This window comes from Erpetoichthys calabaricus, chromosome 4, assembly GCF_900747795.2.
Source record: "Erpetoichthys calabaricus chromosome 4, fErpCal1.3, whole genome shotgun sequence".
Taxonomy (NCBI): domain Eukaryota; kingdom Metazoa; phylum Chordata; class Cladistia; order Polypteriformes; family Polypteridae; genus Erpetoichthys; species Erpetoichthys calabaricus.
Window position 1 is genome coordinate 155,397,177 of NC_041397.2, and position 26,996 is coordinate 155,424,172.

General features: G+C 37.9%; 1 protein-coding gene across 2 annotated transcripts in view; it reads right to left on the bottom strand.

The window, feature by feature from the left end:
- The window catches only part of LOC114650326 (SR-related and CTD-associated factor 4-like), a 381,518-nt gene that overhangs the window by 148,157 nt on the left and 206,365 nt on the right, over window positions 1–26,996 (bottom strand). For both annotated transcript variants that reach the window (XM_051925744.1, XM_051925743.1), the window contains exon 13: window positions 19,472–19,572. In XM_051925744.1, coding sequence (XP_051781704.1) covers window positions 19,472–19,572 — 101 coding nt within the window. The remainder of the gene's footprint in view (window positions 1–19,471; window positions 19,573–26,996) is intronic.

Genomic DNA, 26,996 nt, shown 5'->3' on the forward strand with positions numbered 1-26,996 from the left:
TTATACAAGATTAAACATGTTCTTCTGTATTATTTGCATCCCATCTTACCATATGCTGTGCTTATTTTCTGGACTTGTGTTTTATTAACAGCACTGCTGAAGTTACTGAAGTTACTATAAAAGCAATATTTTGTTTTCATCCAGTAGTACTAGGGTGTTGTACCGTGTTAGCCATTATGAATGTAGAGAAAAGCCAAGCAAAATGACACCTTTTATTGGCTAACTAGAAAGATTACAATATGCAAGCTTTCGAGGCAACTCAGGCCCCTTCTTCAGGCAAGATGGGGCCTGATTACAAGATTACATCTTGCCTGAAGAAGGGGCCTGAGTTGCCTCGAAAGCTTGCATATTGTAATCTTTCTAGTTAGCCAATAAAAGGTGTCATTTTGCTTGGCTTTTCTCTGTTTTCATCCAGCAAATTCTGCATAGCTCCTCCAGTCTTGCATTAAAAGTTTTCATGCCAGGTTTGTGCAATTCAAGGGAGCGTTTCAGTCTTTCCCACAATGACACAAAGGCCTGCAGGAAAACAGCAAACTGATTTCATTGTTGCTTTTTTGCCTAGGAATAACTTCATTCCATTCCAAATTTCTTCCATTTAAGAACTATGGAGGCATGTACGACCATGACAAACTTCAATGCTACAGAAAAGTTCCTGTAGCCTTCCCCAGATCTGTACCTCAACAATATCCTTTCTGAAAGCTCTGCAGGAATTTCTGTAACTTCATGACTTGTTTTTTGCTCTGATGCACATTGTCAGCTATTGTACCTTATACAGACAGATGTGTGCCTTTCCTTATCATGACCAAAAAATTGAACTGAACCCAAGGTGTGGAAATGATGATCAGTAGAATGGGATACACTTAAGCCAAATTATATGTGCCAAAGCAAAAGGTCTAAATATCGATGTGATATATCAGATGTTAATATTTACATTTTCAAAACCTTCTAAAAATCCAATTTTCACCTTGTTGTTCTTGGGTATAGCGATTTTTATTGATGTGGGGGAAAATTTAGTTGAGCATGATTCTGTAGCAAAATGTAAAACAAGTCAAGTTAAATACAATACAATACAATACAGTTTATTTTTGTATAGCCCAAAATCACACAGGAAGTGCCGCAATGGGCTTTAACAGGCCCTGCCTCTTGACAGCCCCCCAGCCTTGACTCTCTAAGAAGACAAGGAAAAACTCCCAAAAAAACCTAGTAGGGAAAAATGGAAGAAACCTTGGGAAAGGCAGTTCAGAGAGAGACCCCTTTCCAGGTAGATTGGGCGTGCAGTGGGTGTCAAAAGAAGGGGGTCAATACAGTACAGTACACAGAACAATTTCTCAATATAGTAAGAAATAAAAAAAAAATATATATAAATTTTAGAAGTACAGAGCAGAATTTAACAGTAGATGATATATCCCATAATAAGATTTGTATACACTCTGCATATAAAAATGACACACATTAGTGATGATACAGCATCACATCAGCACAGGCTAGAAAAGAAAAACAGCAGATGTGAGGCAGAAGAATAAAAAAAAAGCAAAAACACACTATAACTTTGTTATTACCACTTTTATCTAATCTGTAGTTAGTTCAGAAAGATTTACTTTGAGAGCATGCAATAATATGACTGATCAGATGTTAGTTGCAATCATTTACCTTGTACTTTCATAAATTTTTAGGATGTGATGAAATGATGGTGATATTAATTGTTTTTTAATACAGGGTCATACACAGTGACGGTAATGAAACACATTTTATATTCATTCTCTTATTGTAATTAGCATTTTTACAGATCTCTGCATACTGGCAAAGCTAACAAACAACAGTTTTAGTAATTAAAAACAGAGGCACACTCCAAACAAAGAAGCAATTTAGCATGTCTACACCAGAGATGAAGTGAGGTGCTCCACTTGTTAATACCAAAGTAAAATTAAATTAGGGTTTCAATGTATCGAAGTACAAGGTACATTTCTCTAATAAATGTACAGTGTTAAAAAAAACACATAATCGCAGAGACACACACTAGCAAGATGTGCATAACAGTATATTTCATTGTTAATTATAAATATGCAAATCTTAAATTTGACATTTGTTTGGTTTTTGATGTCAAACAAATGTTCACGAGTACAACTCATAAAATGTGATGAATGCAGTAAAGGCATATTTGTCAGATTAACTGACTACATTAAACGTCAGTCCAATATTCTAATTCCGGATTCTGGCTAAGTATTAACAGAGTCTAATCACTCATGCAAGCACAACAAAGTCTGGTTTACAAGAAATCTGAAACAACAAGGGGGCTCTGCCCCCTGCTCGCTTCGCTCGCCTACCCCCGGGGGTTGGGTAACCTGAAATACATTGATGAATGTCTGAGATATATCAAATTGTAAAGGTGTAGATGACGAACAAAGGAAGTAAAGAACCCATAGCATGGCACATTAGAAGGATCTATTGGAATACTTCTTTATACACAACATTTGTAGTAAAATCGTTGATAGAGTGCGTCATCTGGATGTAACACGTAGATTTGTGCATATTTGCGTTCGTGATTTGGGTCAGGGTGCACTGTTCCAATCCGATGTAATATTTGTCTACACACGCAAAAGTAGTATGGGCCATTGCCAGCTGGTGGCCTGATATTTACCCCGGTAGATGTAAAAGCAAATGAACTATTGTAGGATCTAAAGCAGTCCATAATGTTTTTACATTCGGGTACATTGTTAGTTAGAAACATCCGTAAATATTAAGGATATTCATCTAAAGGAGGTAGTCTAACCTGACCCCTTTGACAACAACGTGTAAACTCATTAGTTGTATTGCCAGTTGTTTCTTCAGGGAAGTTAAGTGAATGACAATGATAGCAAATCATATTCATTAATCCTAATGAATGTTCATTAATAGTGGACACACTTAAAACCAAAAAGCCGTCAACCTGGGTGGGACGTTACAATACAGTAATCCCTCCTCCATTGCGGGGGTTGCGTTCCAGAGCCACCCGCGAAATAAGAAAATCCGCGAAGTAGAAACCATATGTTTATATGGTTATTTTTATATTGTCATGCTTGGGTCACAGATTTGCGCAGAAACACAGGAGGTTGTAGAGAGACAGGAACGTTATTCAAACACTGCAAACAAACATTTGTCTCTTTTTCAAAAGTTTAAACTGTGCTCCATGACAAGACAGAGATGACAGTTCCGTCTCACAATTAAAAGAAAGCAAACATATCTTCCTCTTCAAAGGAGTGCGTGTCAGGAGCACAGAATGTCACATAGATAGAGAAAACAATCTCTAGCAAACAAATCAATAGGGCTGTTTGGCTTTTAAGTATGCGAAGCACCGCGGCACAAAGCTGTTGAAGGCTGCAGCTCACACCCCCTTCGTCAGGAGCAGGGGGAGAGAGAGAGAGAGATAGAGAGAGATAGAGTTTGTTTTTCAGTCAAAAATCAATACGTGCCCTTCGAGCTTTTAAGTATGCGAAGCACCGTGAAGCATGTCGTTTCAGGAAGCAGCTGCACAAAAGATAGCAACGTGAAGATAATCTTTCAGCATTTTTAGACGAGCGTCCGTATCGTCTAGGTGTGCGAACAGCCCCCCTGCTCAATCCCCATACGTCAGGATCAGAGAAAGTCAGCGCAATAGAGAGAGAAGAGTAAGCAAAGAGTAAGCAATCTAGCTTCTCAGCCATCTGCCAATAGCATCCCTTGTATGAAATCAACGGGGCAAACCAACTGAGGAAGCATGTACCAGAAATTAAAAGACCCATTGTCCACAGAAATCCGCGAACCAGCAAAAAATCCGCGATACATATTTAAATATGCTTACATATAAAATCCGCGATGGAGTGAAGCCGCGAAAGGCAAAGCGCGATATAGCGAGGGATCACTGTACTTTCTAATTTTACTGCTTTCATATTGTGTACCTTTGTCTGCATGTGTATCGCGCCATCGTTCGTTTGAGCCTTTTGAATGCCACTGCTTTCATAATCTCTTATCTGCCTTTTTTTCTCTCCAATGCCTTTGGGTGTCTATTCTCCGTATTGTGCTTATACACTTTCTATGCGCTGAGAGCACATGATTTGTGTGTTGGAATTGTTTCAATTTCATTATCTTCACTTTTACTTTAAAGCTTCATTAAAAACAATATTTTCTGGAGATACATTGTGACAACGCAACGTATAACTGCCCATGTGTGAATATTGTTTCTGTAATAAATAATTCGAGTTTTTCTGTTTGTGCATGTGATTTATTGATTGTCATAGCAAAAGCTATTCTCACGGTAAACTGTAAACATTTTACTACGAATGGCATATCACGATCTCCTTTGGTGTGTAATGTTACTCGCGGAATGTATACATCACCTTTCTTTTTGCCTGTTAAAATTTGCATCACTTCTCCGAGATCATCAATATAAACCCGACTGAATTGTGTACTCTTTGAAATTTAACTTGTCGTTCCCTTAACTGTTGTGGAACCACAGATTCTCATAGCATATGGTCCATTATTGTGTAAATCCACATTTTGTCCATTGAATGATGCGAATGCGAAAAGACTTTGTTGTCTACTCTTTTTTTCAGACCTCAATTTGGCCTGGTATTTTTTTCAATTACACCTGGTTCTGATGATTAATCACCTTTTGTTTGCGGTAATGCAATTGTTTCTATCTTTTCTTTGATACTGTAGTGACTGACATGACAAAGTGTCACAAAAGTTTTACTTGAACAATCGCTGACTTCCTAACCCCAAACACAACTTTCTAGCACCCTCTCTAACGCCCCACCCATTACTGCATGAAATCAATACCCCGCTATCAGTCCTCCGTGCTGTACTCCACCTTCCCTCAATCGGACCTAACAGTCACTTAAAACCAAAAAGCCCTCAACCTCAATACTTTTGAATTTTACTGCTTCCATATTCTGTACCTTTGTCTGCATGTGTATCGTGCCATCGTTTGTTTGAGCCTTTCGAATTCCACTGTTTTCATAATCTCTTATCTGCCTTTTTTTCTCTCTAATGCCTTTGGGTCTCTATTCTCCGTATTGTCCTTATACGCTTTCTATGTGCTGAGAGCACATGATTTGTGTGTACTATGTGCTTTTACACGATTGATTTTTTTTTGATCGGTGTGCTCTTATATATTCCGTACTATCTTTGTGGACCCCGTAGTGTCTTAACCCATGCCTGGTTTGCTTCCGCAGTTTCTGACGCTTGTTGTAGGCGCCTGCGTTCATTGATCTTATCCAGGTGGGCTCGTGTGTGTATCGTTGAGCTGTATTGTGTTTGAATTTGGTGTAAAGCGTTCAGTGGTTTGTACAATCCCAAGCAGCACATTATTCCTAACCTCACTCCGCAGTAGTGCCACTCACAATATGGCGGTTCTTTTATTTGCTATTTCTCTTAGTTGAGCTGTACGCGCCTGCGCAGTACGTCTCATGGTCCCATCGCCGTGTACCTGTGTCCATGCCATCCGGTTTACCATTCTCGGTTAGTAATATGGATAGGATTAACGTAAAACCAACACGTCTTATTTCTCACAGAAACCTTAAGAGTTTAGGTAAACGTAAAAAAGGAAGGACAGATAAAGACAACTATGATCTAAAATGTATTGCAAGAAAGAGCGTGTGTCTCCATGTTTGAGACAAGCTATTGCTATCATAAAACCCACAGCAATTGGGGTGCATTGCCTTTCCACATTTGTTGATAATGCAAGGTGTTTCTGTTTCCTCACTTTTGGACATTACAGTGGAACACACAAATTTTTTTTTTTCCCTTTTACAATGAAGTCATGCTATTCACTACCTTATATAAGTTGCTGGACTACTGATGGGGTTTGCCCCATTTGTGGATCAGTAAGTTTAAAAATAACAAAATACATTTTTAGTGATATTCAAAAACACACATAAAACGCTGACATGTTGGCCAGTCACTAGGTTACTTCTAGCCAAAAAATATGCTTGTAACATACGGGTGGGTCTTGGATTATGAAGGAGTCCTATTATTGTGAATGTTCGTAACTCGACTTTATATGCAAGATGGAATTTAAACTGAAAAATACCAATTAATGGGAAAAAATAAATAAAGCTTTATTACTTATTTTACAGAAAAACACTTCAAAATGACTGTGACGCAATATTACTGTATTTTAAAATAAAAATTTGAATGAAGAGCTTTTACCATGGGTATTTACAAAATGTCAATCTGATATTTTGACATTCAACAGTTTTTAATAATGATGCAGCATCTCATGAAGCTGAGAAAGGCATAATGATTGCAAGAAAATCCATCACAAAATAATGATGATGAACAACATGCTGCCTCTACAGAGGAATGGCTGAGGTTATCACCCTCCTAAGTGGCAATACTTCCTAAAGGACATGGCTGGGACATTATACTTAGGATGTTGGGTACTACAAGCAGCTTGCTTTACTGGTCAACTAAACGGGAACCTGTCTGTCTAGTTGCTTACCTGTGACGAAGCAGGTCTATGTGAGTATATTTAATTGTTAAATTCACTTGCACCGAGAAACAAAAGCACAACCTTATATCAGTGCTAGTGATGGCTGCTATGTGTTTATCCATGTCAAAACTAGATTACATCATTAATTAGTTAAAAAAAAAAATGGAAAAAAATTCCTTTGAAAACAAAAGTGTTTTATTGTGCTCATTTGTATCTGTGAAATTGTTGTAAGCCGAGACCATTCTAGATCAACCTGTACTTTTTTCTAGTGTCATTTAACACTTGAATAAAAATACCTTGAGTACTTTGGCATCTTTCTAGATAAGTAAAACATTAATAACAGTGCATCTTACTATTAGAATCAGGGACAGTAGTGGTCACTCCAGCTGAGCGCTTGTTTGGAGCAGGAGTGAACAAGAGAAGGTTGGCTCGCTGCAGCGAAGGCAGCGGGAGTTGGAGATTTGGAGTGGAATCCCCAGAGTGAGCGTCCTGGCCATTGGGGGAAGCCAAGTCTCGGTCTGGCAGGGGCTGAATGAAGCCAGGGATCGGGAGGCCACCAGACCAGTTGAGTGAAGAAAGTCAGCTGCAGGTAAGGTGACTCCCCTGGTGCACAGCCTGAATGGGAGAAGCAGGGGAGTCACCAGTAAAAGAAGGCTCCGTGCTTTGTGTTTTTAAAGAGACTGCTTCCAGTCATTATTTTAACCTCGGGTTTTAAAGGATTTTTTTTTTGTATTGGATTTTAACCTCCACTTTTCACCTGTATTATGGTTTATTTATTTGAAGATTTTTGATACACTGAACTTTATTTAATTTGGACACTTTGTTTTGTTGTTTTTAATAAAAGCACTTTGCACTTTTTGCACCATCCCCTTGCTTTGTTGTGCCTCACTGTCCAACTCATCGGTGACATTACTGATGGTGTCGGGTTCAGAGCTCCCAGAAGCCAGACGGGAACATGGAGAGGAACCTGCACCGTCACACTGACTCCCTGAGAAACAAGGCTTCAGTTGGGAGAGGTTTTTGCAGTTTCTGCACTGGTGGTGCGGAGAATGGTATAGCAGACTGCTTGTGCTTATTGACACATCTACAAGACAAAAGACGCTGACGGGGAGGTGCGAGTGGATTTAAAGTGGGACGGATTTAGCTTTGGTAACTCTAGGTTAATAGTGTTGTGAATGAATGTTCATGTGATTCATGATTAATGATAAAATCTAGGAGATTGGTTCAGAAGATTATATTTTTAGAATATCTGATGTTGCTTAATTTTGGTTAATGTTCATTACATGGATTGAATGCAATGTTTTTTCCATGTTCATTACAAAATGGTAAGGCATTATAACCTAAACTATCCACTGAAAATAAACATAACTGAAATTATGTCAGCGACTGGATTTTGTTTAGCATATCTAGTGTTGCTACAAGAGTTACATTATCGTTTATATTATTCTGGTACATTTAGTACAAAATGGTAAAACATTAAAAGATACAGTATACTGTCTATTGAAAGCCAAGTCTTTATAGTCCTGGTGCTTTCTGTCTTGCTATATGGTTGCGAGACATGGATACTATCCAGTGACCTGAGACAAAGACTGGATTCCTTTGGCACTGTCTCTTTGGAGAAGTCTTGGGTACTGCTGGTTTGACTTTGTGTCGATTGAGCGGTTGTTCATGGAGTCCCGAAAGAGGAACATTACCTGCATTGTGAGGGAGCGTCAGTTAGGCACTACTTTCATGTGGTGTGATTCCACAAGGGTTATCCGGCTCGCAGGATCCTCATTGTTGAGGACCAGAATGGCTGGACCAGACCAAGGGAACGCCCACATAACATCTGGCTGCGGCAGATAGAGGGTCATTTCTGGAGGGTGGGACTGGATCGCATGTCTGCCTGAGGGATTGCCAACCAGGACCACAAGCTGTTTCGTCATGTGGTAGGTGCAGCAACACGCTGTACCTGAACATACTCCCCCAACCTCACCTGTCCTGAATGGGAGGGTCAGTACCTCTAAATGACACTGATACATATTGCTAGTCGTATTGTGTGTGTTTTCACGTTCTGATGACGGCAAAATCCTTGACACTGGGGCACTACACCAATGACAGAAGATGCAGCTTTCTTTTAAGTTCCTCAATACACAGTATGTTTGCATATAAATGTACAGTATACTCTAATATTTGTGTTCTTGGATATACTTTTCCATTACTACCAAATGAGCTTTATATTGCGGCAGAATACTCATTTGAAGTGTCTGAAGCACAACATTCACAAAATAAACAACTAGACAATTCAAAGGAAACTCTTAATTTTAACCACAGAATGGTTAAGCAGGCTTCCAGTTGGAGATTATAAAAGAGCTTGTGGATTCCCAGGAATTAAACGTGCTGCTGACCAAAGAAAAAAAGATCAGCTTGTGGACATAATTTAGATGGAAGTACATGAGCTATGTTCCGAAAATCAACTGCTACATGAAATCAAAAATCTGAAAAATGCCGTTTTCCTGCTGCCATATTGAAATCCTCTGTACCGGAGCATGGTATGGCAAACAAATTCTGGTTGATTATTTATATTTTAGCTTACTACTATTGTGCAAGCATCATTCTGGTATATCACAAGTAATGCTGCACTCAAATGCTGTGGGAAACTTTGAAGCAAGGATTTATGATGTGTATTAAGTGGTTTTAAGTTGGAGATTTTCGGGGGGAGGGGGGGTGGGACTGAAGTCAATGCTGATTTACTGCTTGATCCATACAAAAAATGTATTTGGGGAATAACCTCTTTGTGAAGAAAAATCAAAAACTAAGACCAGAAGACCAGAGGTGTGATCACATGAAATGTACATGTGGGAATCTGGTACTGCATTTCCTGTCTGCACCACAGCAAGTGAATACAGCATCAATGGAATGGTAAAATTAACTTTTTTGGTTTGTTCCATTCTATGTAAAATTCTCTCCTCTGTAATATGTAAGGCACCATTATCTTTATCAGATTAAATTATTCCCTAGAATCGAGCAGCAAACACAATGGGTGCATACTATCTCTTTTAGGGCGGATGTCGACTTTTGTCGACAGGAGGGGTTGAAGGCGGCAGGGATAGAGGGCGACAATCAGCTGTTAATGGCGACAAATCTCACTGTCACGTCACAGGCATTCCCTCTGTGCTTGGAGGAATGCTAGACTCGTTGACTCGGCAAATAAACATTGCGTGTGCGTGAGTTGCGAAATGTAAACAGGCAAGATGGCACCGACATGTGAAAAGGCAGCGAAGCAAGTGCAGAAAAGAAAACACTCGCATTATGCACATTTGCGCATTATCGCGGAGTCGGACTCTTGATTTTTCAGAATCGGACTTTATTGGCAGTGATCAGGAGATCGAGCAAGAGAGTTAGAAGCAGGCATCAGCTGATCAGACACCAGCCGATGCCGCGCCAGCGGATCTGCTGCCAGTTGCGTGCCTTCGCGCAGCCGATGCATCTAAGGCAAGGTTCGCATGGGATAAATACACAGACATTGATCCGTTGAGAGCTGATCTGGCTACCGGAGTTTACAAGACGGCATGGCTTGCTGTTGGACACGGCAGATCACCAGCTGCTGTACTCTGGCTGCTCTCTCCTGATGCTGCTTTTCAGCTACTGTCAGACGAGACAAACAGGTAGGCAGAGATTTTTTTTGAATCGCGGGCTGCGTTTGCATCGCATTCTCATTTTTCAAAGTGGAAACCCACAACGAAAGACGAGATGAAGCCCGCTGTGGCATTACAAATAGAGATGAGACAGAACTGGTGATATAACTTCAGGGAGCATTGGTCCAAACGTGTTTTGTCCCCTGGTGGCTTAGGTACGTGCTGCTGCAAAGTTTTATTCACTTCTGTAATAAACAGAAGCAAATCCCATGGGGTGAGCCAGGCTATAATGCCATACATAAAGTTCATAAAGTTTCAGAAGATGAAAAGAGGTGACAATACGGTTTTCATGCTGGCAGAAAACTTGGTGGCAGTGGCATGGCATGATGGCAAATGGGTGACTTGTCTCTCTACAGTACACACTAACAATATATGTTAGAAAGTGCAGCAACAGACAATTGAAAAATAGGCACCAAAGCAACACGTATTGTAAGGAGTGCAATGTGGCAATGACTGAAATTGGCTGCTTTGAGCGAGATCAGACTTTGCTGTGTAAAATGTATGTGATATGTATGTGAAATCATAGAGTATGCAGGCTCATACAACATGCAAGACAGTAACATTTGTCAAAAGTAAATATTTTTTGTTGATTTGATATGTTAAACAATTGCTTTGTGTTCTTTTTTAAAAAATGTTAGTTTTTGGAAAAATATTCAGCCCTGGGAGAAAAGAAACAAAAAAAAAATTAGCCCTAAAAGAGTTATTGTAAAATCACCATGCAATCTGCTGAAAACAATATAATGTGACTGCTTAATTAATCATTACATTTTCCAAAATATTTGAAGTACTAATATCATATATTCATGATGAAATACAACAAAATATTCAAAGAATAAGTAAATCTACATTAATTTATATAATTAAGACTGTTAATTACAAATTTATAAATATTTCTGTGTTCTTTAAAAGTTTGAAGACTTTGATTGTAGCTTGCTTTACTTTCACAGATACATTTTCTATGTTTCAAATGGCTATGTCAAGAAGCAGGAAGAAAGAAAAAGAAAAGAGAGGAGCTGGTGGAGGGTCATATGTTTGGACAGAGAGAATACAGCTTCAATAATGAAAGCTGACCCAGAAAAATATTAATTAAATACTGTGTCAATGTCTCAGACTACAAGCTCACGAAATTCATACTTAACAAATTATTTAATTTAAAACAGTGGGCTATAACTGATACCCACTCATGCACCCAACATCTTGGAGCCTTGTTACACCTGTATTAAAGGCTCTCTATTATTGAATTTACAAGTGATTTCACAATTATTAAAGAAATTTTTCCGATATTGTGCAAGGTGCTCTGGGAGGACCTACACTGTCTTCAATGTGCCAAAAGGCAAGAAACAATGAGGACAGCTTCTGGGTGCTAGTATCTCTATTCTGCATGTGTGTTGACATCAATAAGTAACCCAAAATAGAAGCTAGAGAACATTACAAATCAGCACATCAGCAAAACCTCAATATGGAAGAATTTTAATGATCATGGAAAAGTTGTATAAATATATACACAAAGAATTTATAAATTGCCACCAGGCTATTCAAGTTCTAAGAAGCACTGGGTTTGGGGGAGTTGAAGCTTTTTTCAATATCATAATATAATTTTTCAAAACTGATGTCCTCTTCTTTGTAATTATCAACTTTACACATTGGCAACATTTGATTTGGATGTACAATACTGTACTCACAAGCTTCTGCTGAAGGGCATGTGGAACTGTCACTCCACTTGGCTACTCTGTTGCCCTCTCCTTGGTTACATAGTGATGGAATGATTTTTGTGACTTTGCAATCATTTTTAAAAACTTTATTTACAAATAGAATAAAACATGAAAATAGTGAATTGTTAATATTATAAAGTCTCTTCTGTCTAAAACTCTATTAAACACTAGAGTCCCTGAAGCCTATGAAAAAAGTCATAATCCCACGCCACCTTAAATTCTTTCACCTCTCTCCTTGTCAGTGTCTTTTGTTTTGCAAATGTGTTGATCAGCACAAGCAGTCTGCTATCCCATAAGACAAAGCTGAAGTTAGTCACAAACATCTCCCAGCTCAAGGCTCTTTGTCTACGTGTGAAGTGCCTGCAGTTGTACAGGGTAAATAATATATCGTTATTTGGAACACGTGCATTTCATGTGTGTTCTGTGTCTATAACGATCTGTGTAAATGTAGGATGAAAGGAAATGCGAGGTAAAAAAATGCTGGACACATCAGAAACTTTTTCCATATTATTTAATTCAAGAATATAACCAAAGTAAAAAAAATCATCCAATTTACATATTGCTGTCAATGAGTTACAAACCCAAGCTCAAATGTCAATCGACAGAAAGTTGCTATGCCTTACTGGTTGGTGTAGAGGTAAGAACTGCTGCCTTATAACCAAAAGGCTCTGAGTTTGAGTCCGGGTGCTATGCATTTTGAGTAGTGAGCTGCTATTATAATAAAAACATACATTTGATTCGAGTCTGTAACAGCCAGTGTAAAGTTTTGGTACCTGTAAAAGATATCGCCGAAGGGATATAAGCAGACACACAAGAATTTTTAACTGTAATTTAATAGGACAAAGGCAGTTAATGTACTATGGTACAAGTGTTAACTGTAACTAAAGATAATAATCTTGTGAAGGATAAGTTCTGGCTATTATACGTTTCCCACCCTAAATCCAAAAGGACAGGGCAAAGCAGCACATCACACACTCACATACACACTGAGATACAAAACTCTGTGTGGTAGGGGGGGTGGTCCCCGAGCCAGAGCAAATGCTAGCTGCTATAAGCAAATGAATGCCACTTGCCAGCAATAGAAACTTAATAACCAGCCAGAGAACTTATCCATTTTAACCTCATGAATTCAAAATTCAGGATTCATAAGTCGTGTGCATTTTTCCTATAAGAGAGAAAAGTTCTATCTAAGCCAGCAGAAAAAACTGATAAGTTACATGCCTTTTTCAATAACAGAGAAAAAATTAAACTATGCTTTCATAATTTTATGTTTTGTATTGTTTGTTTCTTTTGTCTATCTATATCTACATATTTGCATATGTCCATCTTCTATTATCCTTATGTTTATTTATAAATAAATTGTATTATTTTGCTTATTTCAACAAGTGTGTCTAACTTATTTGTGAAAGCAACTCTTCAGCTATGTTTCTAATCACAACAGAGAAAGTTAAAACTGTAAATGTATACTTTTGCCGATTTATTAACCTTATTCATAAACTGTACAGATCTCTTTAAATTTATGTCGTCCCGGCCAGAATGTGTAACTGAGATCCTACAGCGCCTTCACTGCATCAATCTGATGCCCCAAGGTGGATGTCTTATGGATTATGAATCAAAAACTCCTATAGCACATATTTTGCCTTTTCGTATTGTGCAACTCCTCACCTAACGACCTACCTGTTTAACAACTGCGTGGCCTTATGACCACCTGTCCGACCAGTCAGCATTATACATTGTAAGAGAATTTTGGTTGTTGAAACAGCAGAGCAGCGTCTCAGCGTCAAACATCTTATCTTGCATCTCAGACTCATTCCTATAGTAGGTCAGTATTTATTGTATATTTCATATATAAATTTGTACTTTAGTGTGCACCACACAGTACAAGATGTCATTTAAGAATGGGAGAAATTACTGGCAGTCTGGTTTGATGATCAGATCCAAACAAAAAAGAGATGAGCTTCTTAATAATTCAAGCCAGGGAATGCAGTATCTCTGAGACTCTGAAGGTGTGCAAAGATGAAGAATCACAGAAACATTTACGGCAAGTCATATCAGTTTCGTCAGAGTCAAACTGCATAAATGGAGTATCAGCAGTGAAGCAGCAAGCTTGGACATACAAGAGGTGGAAAAATTTCTTCACCATTTTGATGAAATCATTGAGCAAGGCAGCAACCATCTGGAACAAATCTTCAATGTGGATGAAACTGGACTCTTTTGGGAAGCAAATACTCACAAGGTCCTAAAACAACGTTAAGTTTCAAGGATTTTAAGGACAGGGTCACAATGTTGTTGGGAGGAAATGTTGCTGGGTTGAAGTTAAAGCCTTTCCTCGTCTATCGCTCCGAGAACCCATGGACATTGAAGCAGGTTAGTAAGCACATGCTTCCTGTTTACTATAGTGCAATATCTAACACCAACCCACTATCAATATATAGTATACTTGAAACATACTTATCAGGAAAATAAGGGAGGCTCCTCACTTATCAACCAATTCGCTTGATGACCTAGTCATATGAAAGGAACTCAGTTTTAATTATCTTGTGAACACAGTAGAGTGTCCAGAGAAAGCTCCATCACTTCTGTTAAAACACCATAAAAGCAGGCAGTCACAAGCAGTATCATTTGAAACCTTGTCCTGATTGCTGGCTGCTTAATCGGTGTTAGTTTTATAGCGCCACTTTCTCACTAAACGCTTGGCTTTTATATCTTAGCACCGGCTCTGCTGCTGTGATACCACCTTCTTACCTCGTCAGGTAAAAAGGGAACCACGCCGGCGCGGGCATTTGTTGTCAGCGCTTGAAGCTTGAAGACGAGTCTCGGCGTGTAAAAATCCATCTCCAAGTAGTAAAAAGTGTCCTGGGAACAAGTCCACATAAAAGAAAGTGGTAGGAGTTAACAGTGAAATAGAAAAAAGGTAGAAAAAATAAAGTCATACACGGAACTGCTGGAATAGCTGCCACTCACGGTGACGCCGGAGTCATATGATTAAAACAACTCTTCATTATGTTTTCCATACAATAACCAATCTATCCCTGTCTCTGTTATTTCACAGCTTTTGACAGACATGTCACAAATAAAAAAGCAAAGCTTTTACTTTTTACATTATTTATGTCTCCTGGAGCTAATGGCTCACTGACTTTTGGTCTTTCCTATTATCTCCTCTAATGGCAGCTTTTCAAATCTAATTTTATCTTTCACTTTATCATCTCCTGTGGCTTTGTCTTGTTCTTCCTCTCCTATTTAAGTAATCTGCAATTTTTGCAGTCACTTAACTGGTGAATGTAACACAAATGTTGTGTCTCCAACCTTTTTATCCATTCAACATGGAAATAACCGCTTTCCTTAATTAGACAGGTGCATAAGACATTATTTATCTTGAAGTGGAGAAGGTTTTTCTTAAGGTTCCACAAGAGAAACGGGTGACTAAACTGAAAGAAGCTGAAGTTCAAGGAGTAATGTACACACAGGAAGCAAAGGCTTAAAGTGCAAGTTTTTTTTTTTTTTTTAAATTAGGTGATGTTAAACGAGGCGTGCACAAGTGTTACATAAAATGTTACATTTAAATACATAATAGTCTACCTGACACTTGAAAATTCACTATTTTCAGGCAAACAGTGATTTAGAAGGTTAACATGATATTAGGTAACAAAGCTAGATGTGTGCAGTACAAGTCGAGTGGTTAATTCCTAAGCTATACAATAAACTAGTGAAGGTCTTTTGGAGCACTGTGCATAATTTTAATCTACATTTAAACTATCCAGGTATTTTGGTACCTTTCATATCCATACACAGGATGTGAGATGGACTAAACAATTCTGTTAACACTAGAATTACCAGAGCCTACGAAAAAACTCGTAAATCCGTCCCACCTTAAATCGCGTCTTAAATCCGTTTGCACCTCTCCGCCAGAGTCTTTTGTCATCTAAATGTGCTGATAAACACAAGCTATTAGCAGCCAGCTATTCCATCCCCCCACCGACTTAGAACGAACTTCTCCTAGCTCATGCCTTGCCTTGATTTGATTATCTGGGATTGAAGTGGAGTTTTAGAGTGGAAATAATATAGCGTTATTTGGAATACACGCATTTCATGTGTGTTCCGTTTCTATAGTAGTCTGTGCAAACACATTTTTAAAACAGAAACGTTTTTCATATTCTAATAGTAAATGACAAAATGTAGGCATAAACTATATAACGTATGAAGCCTGAAGTCCATATATCAAAGAAACACTTTCACAAAAGGTACAAATAAGAGAACACGTGCGCTTTTATTCAAAAATATAACTGCACAAAAAAAAAAAGCCACGTTAGCATGCCACATTGACACTCTTACTACAACCGCCGTGGTGGCGTAATGGTATCAGCTCCTGACTGGGAATCAGAGGGTGGCGAGTTCGATCCCGCACGGCTCCACTTCGAGAAGTGAACTGCTCTTATTCTTACAATTTTAGAATAACAACATAAATTTGATTTCAGTCTGTAACAGCCGGTGTAACTTATGATACTGGTAAAGGTTAGCTTTTTTTTTTTTTTTTTTAATTCACTTTTCATTCTCGCAGTCGCATGATCTCTGCCTTTATAAGCTGAAGCACTGGTATATTTGGTGGAGGTTGGTGGTTTTCTTGAAAAGGCTTTATCTGTCATTAAAATGTTTTTCACTAAGTGTTCAAAGCAGTTTATTGGAATGGACACTAGTGTAACTGGCCTGTAGTTTTAAAATGACTGCATGGCCTGGAAATGTTAGGAACTGGGGCAATGATTGACTGTTTCCGCAGCACAGGTACAATAGTACAGCTCAGAGACCAGTTAAGAAGTAAATGAAAAACTGGAGAGAGCTATTTGAAAAAGGACTTCAAAGGACAACCTGATATGGCATCTGGTCCCGCTGCGCTGTTGGTTTTTATCTACCCACAAAGGTTTCTTCACTTTAGTTATACTAAGCTCTATTCCAGAAATATTTTCAGTATTTTTAAAAATCAATTCCCTTACTTAAGCATTATGGGCACTAAAATCATTGGCTTCAAAGCTAGTTTAATGGTTCATCTGCTAAAAGCGTGTGCTCCTTGTCCACTGGAAAGTTCACACTTTTTATAGAATCCAGTTCTACGATTCTTTTCAGACCTTTCCCAACCTGCTTTGGATCGCTATTACTTAACAACCTCATGACTCCAAAGTACAGCTTTTTATTTTGTTGAATTAACCAATTAATCCTTTGCTGAAAACTCACTTTTCTTGTACTTTATTTTCCTGACAAGTATGTTGTTTATCAAAAAGTAGTGCTTTTATACATTTAGTGATTCACGGCTTACTAATCAGGTACACTTTGACAGTTCTTTGCTTAATTCAGCGGTTCTCAAACTGTGGGGCATGCCCCCGAAGTAACAAAAAAGGGGGCGCAAATGTTGCCATATGTGGCGTAATTTCGCTATTCGTAGGAAAATTTTAAACTTGTAGCGGTGTATCGGCAGCAAAAAATATAGGAATAAATTTTATTAGGGTTTCTAAAAAACGTTAGGGGGGGCGCGATTAAAACTGTTATGAAAACTCGGGTCGTAAATACTTAAAGGTTGAGAAACGCTGGCTTAATTAATGATCATAGATTCACAGATCTTCATACATTCACTAACATTATAAGTGCGCCCATTTAGTGTCTGAACATGTCAGCATATCCTAGTCAGTCTATACTGTCTTTGCACAGGTTTTTTGTGTTTTCCATATGGCTGTTTCTCTTGTTTCAGTTTGATTGTACAGGTTGAGTATCCCTAATCTGAAATACCTAGGATAAAGTATTTCAGATTTTGTAATATTTGAATATACAAAATGCATCATCTTGTGGACACTCTTGATCAAGTAGGGAAATGCAGCCAAACTAGCTAAAAGACATCTCACACGGACAATAACTCAAACACAATAAACCACCAAGTTATTATGTATGTATAGACTTTATTTTAGTTCCCTTTCAATAGGGTCACTGCGGCATCCCATGTTTTAGTGCTTTTGAATTACCTCGCAGGTGTTATCATTTCACTCCAGTACACATTTCTCCCCACTGCATAGCAATGCAGTGCTTCATGAAGAGATCCTCTCCTCCCCAGTCATTGATCATGTGCCCTAACTCCATGGCACTTTACTGGGGACAACGCCTCCCAAATTATTATTATTACACCGCAAAATAAATTATTACACCACATATCGCTATTGCATAGGCAGACCCCTAAGTTCACATAAAAATACAGCTATTTCAATCTTTGTGTCTGAGTCAGTATTTTTAAACTAGGAGGTCACAGTAAAGCACTTTAGGTTTTCACTGTACTTGTTGAGATATCATGCAGATGTCCTCTGCTCGTCTAGCTTATTTTGCAAGGACTGTGTGATGCTCGTAAGGAATCTTGGCAATGTTGGTTTAAAACTCTGCCTCAAGCATAATTGAAGGAGACCTCTCTTTCCTTAATTTCTGAGCATTTAATTCATCTGGGATATTAGCAGGACACAGGGCCTTAATGGTAGTTGGGTAGTTGCATGCCTGAGCTGTAGACAGATAGGGCCAAACACCAACCTGATATTTCCAGAGCAGGCAATACACAAATCTCCCATTGAATTCCAAAGGCATTAACAGTCATAATTAAAAAACTTTTAACAAATATTATAAAGTATTTTATAGAAAGAACTACTGACAGACTGGTAAAAAAAAAAGGAAATGACATAACTATTTACAAGATAAAAAACAGGCACAAAACAACAGAATTGAACCGATAGTCTGCTACAGCGCAGCAACCATTAGACCACAATACTGACATTCAGTCTCTATGCTACTAATTAGAGTTTAACAAGGCAGGAAATATTGAAAAGGTTTATGAAACGAACAGCAATAAAATATTTTCATTTAATATAAATAAATTGTGCATTTTTGAATTATTTCAGTTACACTGTGTTAGATATCCAGAGTCACATTTAATTACAAATTTGTGATTTCCACTCAGAGTGCTTGCAACCATTTCCATATTATCTCTGACATGTACTGTTATGCTTATGCAACTCCAAAAATAATACTGTTGAGAGTGAAGACATGGTAAATACTGAAAAAAAGCAATTACTTCCAATTTAATTTAACTGTTACAGCCTTAAAATTGAAACACAGACAATATGTTTGGAGACAATATAGGCTTAACTGGAGAGGACATATTTGCAAAGGTACAAGGCACTTGTCTTAGGTTTGGAGAACTGCCCTTTTGGGTGCAATTTACGATATTCAAGGACACTTTTTATCTTAAAACTGTTAAGTTCAGCTTCATCTGAAAAGCAGAAGTCTAGACCAAATAAACCTACCACAACGAAGTAAACAGCGTTAACTTCAAAAATGAACATCTCATTCTTTAAATTACTATGATTGTATCCAATACTGTACATTTTCACAAAATCTAAAATTAGTATAGTACCACATAGAAAAAATATTTGGAAAAGTATTAATTAGCTGTGAACATGGCAAAAAAAGTATGATTAAAACTAAGACTTTCAACATAACATTAGCAAATATTACGGTATGATACTACTGTAAGTAGAACTAGGAGATCCATAAGCATATGTATAGTTTCTGCATTGCTCTGCAGTTGTAAGCTTTTGTTCAGTTTTACTCACATTAATTGATTCAATTTGTCCAAATTCTTCCAACAAGCTGGCAACGTCCTGTTGTTGTGTTCTCTTGTCCAGCTGGCCCACCCACAAAGTAGTGCTACAAACTAATCGCAGGGGGGGAAAAATAAATAAGGAAAAAAAAATCAGGACAATTTCTCAATGAAAAAACATTAAGTTAAACAATCTCTGAATCTAAGCAGAATACATAATGCCTTGTGAAAATCAACAATGCCTGGACTCTTACCTTAAAATTTTGAAAGGTATTAATTTTAATAAATTCTCAGATGATTCTGCAAGTATGGGGTAAATTGATAAAAGAGATGAGACAGATTATAGGTGTCAGGTGGAAAATTTTGTTTCTGGGTGCAAAGACAATTGTCTGCATCTTAATATCAGCAAAAGCAAGGAACTGATTTTTGACTTGCCACACCAAAGAGCATCTACATTATGTCCAGTCACTTCAAGGAATGGATATAGAGGTGGTCCAAATTAACACTAGAATCACTGAAATCTACAAAAAATATATAATGTAGGGCCACCTTAAACTCCCTCACACCTCTTCATTAGCATCTTTCTTTTGCAAATGTGTCAATCAGCTCTGGTAGCAAGCTGCTCTTGTGAAAAGAATGGAGATAAATGCCATCAACTCAGACAGGGAGAAGCAAGTTTGCACCACATGAACGTCACTGAGAGAATAAAACTGAATTAAAAAAAAAAAAAAAAAAAATGTACTTCTACAAGTAGCAATTTACCCCGGGTGTTACAGACTCGAATCAAATGTATGTTTTTATTATATAACAATAATAATAATAGCAGCTCACTACTCGAAATGTAGGTAAATGTGGGAAGGACCCAGGCTCGAACCACAACCTCTTCATTATGATGCAGCAGTTTTAATCTCTACACCAGCCAAGGAAGGCATGTCTCCTTTATGTCAATTGATATTTGGGCTTTGGTTTTAACAGATTGACAACAACATGTAAATTAAATAATTTTTTTCTTCATGCATATTCTTGAATAAATTATTTATTTTTCTTCATGTATATTCTTAAATAAATGCACACTTGTTTTCTTATACCTTTTTTGAAAGTGTTTATTTGATATTTGGACTTCACACATTATACACATCACGTCAGGATTTTGTCATTACCACTACAATATGAAAAAAGTTTCTGTTTTAGTTATGTGTTCAACATTTATTAGATTGCATTTCCTGTCATCTTACATTTACACAGATTGTTGTAGACACGGAACACATATGAAATGTATGTATACCAAATAACAATATATTATTAACTCTATACAATTCCAGACATCTAACTCCCATATAAAGAACTTCATCTCTGAGAAAATTTGAGTCTGACTTGACTTTAGCTGCTTTGGTGGGGAATGAGTGAGCAGGCTGCCTGCTGCAAGTGCTGAATGACATATAGGCAAAACAAAGATGCTGATGACAAGGTTTGAGGAATTTAAGCAGCCCTGGCATTATGAATTTTTTCGAAGGCTTCAGGAATTCTAGTGTTAAAAATGTTTAAATACACAATGGAGAGGTGCAGTGGACTCGTCCCTATCAACTGCCAGACAGTGTTCAGAAGCCATTAAGAACGGTAACAGAACGTCAGGTTTAGAATACAAATCCAAGGATGTTATGCTGAAGCTTTATAATGCACTGCTCAAGCCTCATATGGAGTACTGCGTACAGCTTTCATCTCCAGCCTACAAAAAGTACATACAAGTCCTACAAAAAGTCCAGAGAACAGTGAACAAGCTGACTCCAGGGTACAGGGGATTAATTATGATAACAGATTAAAAGAGATGAGCTTTATCATTTTAAGCAAAAGAAGATTAAGAGGAGACATGATTTAAATGCTTAAAATTATGAAGGGAATTAGTACAGTATTATTTTAAAATGAGTTCAACAATAATACAGGGACACAGAAACTTAAGGGTAAATTTCACAACCACTGAGAACTTTTTTTTTTTTTTTTTGTACACAGAGAACCATAGACACATGGAATAAGCTACCAAGCAGTGTGATAGACAGTAGGACTTTAGGAAGTTTCAAAACAATACTTTATTAATTTTATTTTAGAAGAATGAAATTGATAGAACTGGTGAGCTTTGTTGGGCTGATTGGCCTGTGCTTGTCTAGATTGGTCCAATGTTCTAATTTAAAAACTGTGTATTGTGATTACTCAGGTGGTCTTTTGTATAAAAGTAAATGTGTGTGGAGATCAAAAACAATTAAGTGTTATGTATAGGGATGCACTGATACCGAAACGGGTATCTGGTATCGGCCTCGATACTACATTTTCTAAAGTACTCGTTAAAAGTCCCCCGATACCACGGTCTGAGAAATGTCTATGTTTGAGCGGCGTGTAAGGGGTTAATCACAGGCCCCGGATGCAGCTCAGAGCGGGGAGAAGGCGAGGCGAGACATGTCAGCCGTGTGGAACTATTTCAAAGTGAATGAAGACGACAAAACAAAGGCGGACTGCAAATTGTGCTCAGTGAAATTGTCCAGAGGAGGCTCAAAAGGTAGCGCATTTAACACAAGTAATTTAATCAAGCACCTAAAATCCCAACACGACAACGAGTACAAAGAGTTTACCCACGCTTCTAAACCAACACAACCCACGCTGCAGCAAACTCTTGCAAGACGAGAGAAAATGTCCAGAGACAATCCACGTGCTGTGAAAATAACACAGGCAATTATCGAGTACATTGCATTGAGTGACCAGCCACTCTCGGAGGTAGAAAATGTGGGATTCCTGCGTCTCCTCCATGTTCTGGAGCCCAGATATGATGTCCCAAGCCGCCGCTACATGACTGACACGGAGCTGCCTAAACTACACGAGTTTCTTGTTTTTTTTGTTAAATTATATGACTAAAGCTGTTACCTGTAAATTTAAATCATGTTTTTATTAAGTACTCAGTATCGGCGAGTACTGAAATGCAAGTACTCGTACTCGTTTTCCAAAAAAGTGGTATCGGTGCATCCCTAGTTATGTATAAACAAAAACTGAGGTAATCGAAAAGAACAAATACGTTTTTTACTGCACTGTATAATGTAGGACAAATTCACTCCAAAATTTTGAAGCAGTAAACAATTAAGGAAAATTGGGTAGTGAATACATGAGAAGATTAAAAGCAAGTAACAAAGGAAAAAACAGTTGCATATGACATAAGACTACTCCAGCATTAACCATAGGGCATATGAAAGATTATGATAAACAGATAACAAGGATATTAGGAATGATAAAAGATGAAGAGCAATATTGCCGAAAAGGCAAAAGATAACCCAAAGAAATTTTTTCAGTACTATTCAAGTAAAATAGTAATCAAGGGAAACGTGAGGAGTATTAGAAATGGTAACGTTGAACTATAATACACTAATAATGAAACACCAAACGTTTAGAACTTGCACTTCATTGACAGAAGTAAAGAAGTCAAAAACCTCTCAAAAGTGAAAAGGATTAACACTAGAATTCCTGAAGCCTAAGAAAAGACTCATAATCCCAGCCAACCTAAAATCCCTTCACACCTCTCCATCAGTGTCTTTTGTTTTGTAAATAAGTCGATCAGCAGAAGCAGCAAGCAGCCTGCTGTCCAATCCCCAGCCCTGACGGAGCTCAGCTCGCAGGCAAAAAGTTCTCCCAGCTCAAGCCAAGGTTCCTTATCTGTGTGTGAGATCTGGAGTTGTAGTGGGTAAATAATACAGTATACTGTTATTTGGAATACATGCATTTCATGTGTGTTCCATGTCTGCAACGATCTGGGTAAATGTAGGATGACAGGAAATGCGAGGCAAGAAATGATGAACACATACCTAAAATAAACTTTTTTCATGTTATAGTACTGACAAAATTTTGACATGAAGTGTATAATGTGTGAAGACTGAAGTCCAAATATCAAATTAACACTTTTACAAAAGGTACAAATATAACAAAACTAGTGTGCTTTTATTCAAGATATAACTGAACAAAACGAAATCGGATTAAGGTACGATGCTGACATGACTACTTGGGTGGTGCAGTGGTAAGAACTGCTGACTCATAATCAAGAGGTTGCTGGTTCGATTCTGGGCACTTCCTACATACATTTCATGTAATTGATTTGAGTCTGTAACAGCCGTTTTAAATGTATGGTACTTGTAAAGGTTAGCGGTTTATTTTTTTTTTATTCAGCTTTATTGCCATAGTCATGTTCACCCATTTTACAAAAAAATAAATAAATAAATAAAAAAACACAGTAGCACTAGAGAAAATCAGGAGGAGAGTGACTAGACTTATTCCGTGATGAACAGGTATGAGCTATGAGGAGAGATTGAAGAATTTTTCAGTTTAAGCAAGTAGAGATTAGGAGGTGATACGAAGTGTTTAAAAATTATGAAAGGAATTAGTACACTAGATCACAGTTGTTATTTTAAATAAACTCTGCAATAATAATAATAAGGTAGATTTAGTAGTAAAAGTTCTTCACACAAAGAACCATGGACGCATGACATCGAGTACTGTTTTGTAGAGTAAGATTTTAGGAAGCTTCAAATCTCAACTTGATGTTATTCTGTATAATCTAGATAATCTAGGTGAATGGGAAGGACAAGCTTGTTGAAATTACTGATGTGCTTGATGCAGTCAGTGAATGAATGCAAAGCCTCCATTTCTTATTTTGGACTGTGTAGGATACTATATTAAAAAGTGATTCATTTTGTCTCCTCTTACAACCCTGTGGTACTACAGGTTTAATAATCACAACTCACATCTGATCCAGTCACAACAAATTAATAATGTGTAAAAGCAGCAATAACAAGAGCCTCCGTGTGTATGTATTGGCTTTTTTTCCAAAATAACAAGAAGCATGATTCAATAGCGAACTCAAATTTCCCTGCCTTAAACAAAAAACATTTCTAGACATAACCTTCACCTTGGCTAGCTGACTTTTATCATCAGACTGTCACTCAGAGACTTAAAAAAGCAATTCTATATTTAAGAACTCCATTTCTCTTAATTATATATTTACCTTAGATAAGTGTGCATTATTTACTTTGTATACTATTTATGCATTATTATTCTTATTGAACTTGAGTTTGTTTTTATTTGCATGTAACTACTTTTTTGGCATCTTGTACAACACTTTGAGCTACATCATTTATATGAAAATGTGCTGTAGAAATAAATGATACCGTTCATTTCAGTTTTAACATGTTCTGATGTGGTGCTGTAGCACTGCGGACTATTTTCATATGTCATTTTTCTTGTTATTGTGCATTCTGGAGTAACTCATCAACAGTACTTGTAGCCTTGCACAATTGTAATAACTTTAATTCAGTACTAAGCATTCTGTACAAAAGCTAGTTATAACTTGGTACCAAAGTATTAGTTCTTGTGGTATCTCTAGTTGATACAAATTAAGGTCTAGACTTAAAGGGATTTCAAAATTTGCACTGAAAAACAAGTTTTTTGAAAAATGTCATGGGGGTATGGCAGTTAAAAAAAAAAAAAAAAAAAAAAAAAAATCAAAACAATGTTGTCCCAAAATAACTCCGCCAATGGTAATTCATTTTGGCATATCATTTAGGTTTGGTCCTACTTTCAGAAAAGGTTACATTCCATGTCAGTGATTTAAAGGAAACAATAATGGGGAGAATGTGGTAGGATGAGGGGTTAACACAAAAACCGTGTATCACTCAGAAACAGCTGGTGTCCACTTTCATAAAAATTTTTATTTTCATTACTGTTCACACAAATTAAAATATAGGCTTTCTAGAGTTTCAAATATTTCATTTGAGAGACATAATAGTAAAACCAACAAAAAAATCATGCATTACTTCAAAACAACTAAGTGAATTTTCATGAAATTTTGCATGTACAAAATATTACAGTTAAACCATTTCATCATGAATAGGGTTTCAATAGGAGGTAACACCACAAAAACCTGTGGTTTTGCCAAGCTTACAGTACATTTAGTATCTACTAGCCAACCCGCGGCGTACCATACGCCGCATAATCAGGCAGTTTTTTTAATGATTTTTAAGTACAGGGAGAAAATTAACATTTGAAAAATGGGTAATGTAATAAATCACCAAGAAAAGTAACATTGTAACAATGCACGGAAACGAACCAACACATAATTGTCCGTGACTGAAATCTGGCGGACCGCCATCGAGCCTTCTCCTCTCAGACCGAGGGATGGGGGTGGACGGCGCTCGGGCACAGTCCACATGCACCTGTGAGTCACGTAGACTTTTCATTGTTCTTTGCAGTTTTGGCTGCTTTTCTATATATAATCCACCAAGTTACCCGACCACGGTAGTATCGGGGGGTGGGAGGGGGGTGTGTACAAAGGGCAGAGGCGTAATCAGTGTGAGCGTATGACTCGCAGTTACTGGTAATTCCCCGGTTTGCAGCACGAATGGGGTTGAACGGCTTACATACGCCATTGATCTATTCAGTGTATCGCACGTGCAGTTACTTGATGCAGGAATCTGTATAACATTGAAAGAAGTGTTGTTTCCATGAAATACATTTGAAGTGGTGGCCATGGAAGGCAAATGAACAGTCAACGCGGCTTGCAGCTGGATTGATGCCGTGTTTTGTGCCACCTGACCATGATAGTAGCGAATGGGGCTGGGGTGTACAAAGGGTAGGGACGTAATCAGTGCGAGCGTATGAACCGCACTTCCTGGGAATTCCTCGTTCGTGGGGAACAAATGCAAGCCCCGGTTGATCCATTCAGTGTAGTGTGCATGCAGTACGGGACATCCAAGGGCATCACAGACCCGTCAATGCTCAATCTCATGCATAATTATTTATTGAATGCTAAACACTTCCGGAAAGACATAGTTGTCTAAAATGGGTTGGTCTGAGAATACAACAGTAAGTGAATGAAAAGATGGAACTCTGGAGAGAGCAAAATACAACACAATAGTGAACCCGCGGCATTACAAACGCCGCATAATTATTTATTGATGCTTGAACACTTCTGGAAAGACACAGTTGTCTAAAAAGGGAGGGTTTGAGGATACAACAGAAAGTGAATAAAAAGATGGAACTCTGGAGACAGCAACATATAATTGTCCGTGAGTGAAGACTGGTTTTGGCAGATAAAGACATATCTTTTTGAAAGTTTGTCCCTGTGCCTTATTAATTGTCATCGCAAATGCCAATCGAACAGGAAATTGTCTTCGGGTAAAAGTAAAAGGCAAATTTGAATCTGACGGGGTCAGGCATATCCGGGGAATAAGGACAGTTTGTGAGGTTACAGATGTGATAGTTTTACACTCCAGTACATTGCTATGAATGGCGCTAACAGACAGTCTAGTGCCATTACAAAGACCTTTTGCAGGCAGGAGGTTTCTGAGAAGCATGATGACGGATCCATTTTTAATTTTGAGTTTATGTGGAGGCATGCCAGTAGGAGTAAGACTATTAAGAAATTCCTCGGGGAATGAAAGTTGATCTGCAGGATCATCTGTGACGATGCAGTCCACGCTCGTGAAAGTCACCTCATTGTTAGGGATAAGTTT